The 1944-nt window shown below is 35.8% G+C and overlaps 1 protein-coding gene across 1 annotated transcript; it reads right to left on the bottom strand.

Moving 5' to 3' along the window:
- Window positions 1–463: 463 nt before the first annotated feature.
- LOC116179516 lies at window positions 464–1535 on the bottom strand. Its single transcript, XM_031499313.1, has 2 exons — window positions 863–1535; window positions 464–807 (listed from the first exon to the last, which is right to left on the bottom strand). Exons 1-2 carry the CDS (start codon window positions 1500–1502, stop codon window positions 464–466), a joined length of 984 nt encoding a protein of 327 aa, XP_031355173.1. The 5' UTR covers window positions 1503–1535.
- Window positions 1536–1944: the final 409 nt, after the last annotated feature.

Raw genomic sequence — 1944 nt, 5'->3', positions numbered from 1 at the left:
AGTTGGAAAATCAAAATCGTAAAACAAAAATATACCAATGCCAATTTATTGCGATTGTAATGGTCACAGTATTAGAAGAAAATTAGTCGCCCTCGTCCGTATCGTCAGAGTCAAAATCAAAGTATTCGTCGTCAGTAAGGTCGTCATCTGCGTCTGTAGTGATAACAAGAGGTGGGATGTCAGAAGCATCACAAACTTGTACTGCTCCCCAAGCCTCTTGTATTACTTTGTCCGTATGGTTTACGTATTTCTCCCAATTATCCCTAGAAATCTCCCCGATAACCCTTTCCCATGTTGCCAAAACCTCTTGTGGTGATCCCTTAAAATTTGCAATGTACTGATCGTATTTTCGTTTACACTGAGACCACACCATTTCAATCGCATTAAATTGGCAGTGGTATGGCGGTAACCGTAAAATTTTATGTCCTAAAGGCTTAACATATTCATCAAGGTAGTACTTTTTCTATTTGGGGCAGTTTGCGCTGACAATGCTCCATATTTGATCCTTCATTGCCTTTTCTGGATAGCCGATATTTTTTTCCCCTAACCATTCTATCATTCTTTGTTTTGTCCATGATTTGGTGGGAATTTTCTCTAAAAGGCCAGAATGGTAGCTTGCGTTGTCCATAATAATTAAAGATTTTTCAGGAAGATTTGGCACCAGTTGAGTCTTGAACCAATTTTCAAAATTACCCCTGTTCATATTATCATGATAGTCCCCTGTTTTTTTTCCACTTTTAAAAATCAAACTTGCCCCACCAATAAAGCCATCGTTCGTCCCAGCGTGGACAATAATGTATCGATGACCTAAAGAATATCTCTTTTAATAATATTGAAAAGGTATTATAATATCTTATTTTACCTTCATTGGGTTTAATTGATTCCGTGTGCTTAGTATCATCTTGCCAGCTGTTTCGAAATGATCCCTTACTAAATATCCAGGTTTCATCCATAAAAACCGGAGTATAACCCTCATGTCCCAAATTTTTGTTTTCAATGTACTCCCTTAAGAATTTTATTCGTTTGTGGACAATATCCGGTAAATCCATAAGATATTTTCTGTTATTGGACTTCTTCCATTTAAAACCCATACTTTTGATCCACTTTCTCAATGAATCAATGGAAAATTGAAAATATTCGTTTTGCTCCAGAAATTTTTGTCTAATAGTTGCCAGTGTAACATATTCCTTTTGGGAGTACATATAATAGATTGTATCCCGAATTTTATTCTTCAAATATTCTGTGATTTTCGTCTTGTTAATCTTTTGCTTGGTAGAGACATTAGATGCGTAATCTTTGTCGGATTTTACACCATTTTTTCTCAAATTTGAAATGGTTGTTGGGCTGACTTTCGTTGCTTGTGCAGTTCGCTGTATAACATTGTTGATGTCTAGTGGTATGCCATTCCGAACTTGTTCCTGTTCAATTTGAAAGAAAGCCAACACATTTAGAATTATTAACTGTGTTTGTTCGTTAAATCGATGAGGGTTTTTTGGCGGCATGTTTTGACGCTTTGGCGTTTTCAAAACTTCAAAACTGACAATCATTTGACAAGCATTTCAGGTAAAATTTAGCCACGACAACAACATTTCGGCAAAATTTTTTGTCATTGTCATTTTACATTAGTTAAACAAGGATAGACAAAAATGACGTCATTACAAGACTGTAAAATTCCGAGTTTAATACGTCTTGGCAAAATTTATTTGCAAAAGTCTGCAAATTATATTTTGCGAATTATTTTTAAAAGAACGAATAATGATTTGGATTTTGGCGTGAATTTTGTAATACCACCCGGGCTTTGGACCAGGGCTGACTGCAACGGAGGAGCGCCCTAGCTAGGGTTGTGCATTTTCGCGCCCCATTCTTTTGACTTGTTCTGATTTGAAGCCCTCATTCCCATGCTCATATTTCGACTAATTAAATTTTTATTAATTTTTATTTAAT

The sequence above is a fragment of the Photinus pyralis genome, unplaced genomic scaffold, assembly GCF_008802855.1.
Source record: "Photinus pyralis isolate 1611_PpyrPB1 unplaced genomic scaffold, Ppyr1.3 Ppyr1.4_LG8, whole genome shotgun sequence".
Classification (NCBI taxonomy): Eukaryota; Metazoa; Arthropoda; class Insecta; order Coleoptera; family Lampyridae; genus Photinus; species Photinus pyralis.
Note: the sequence above shows the minus strand (reverse complement) of the source record. Positions and strands in the feature narration are given on the sequence as shown.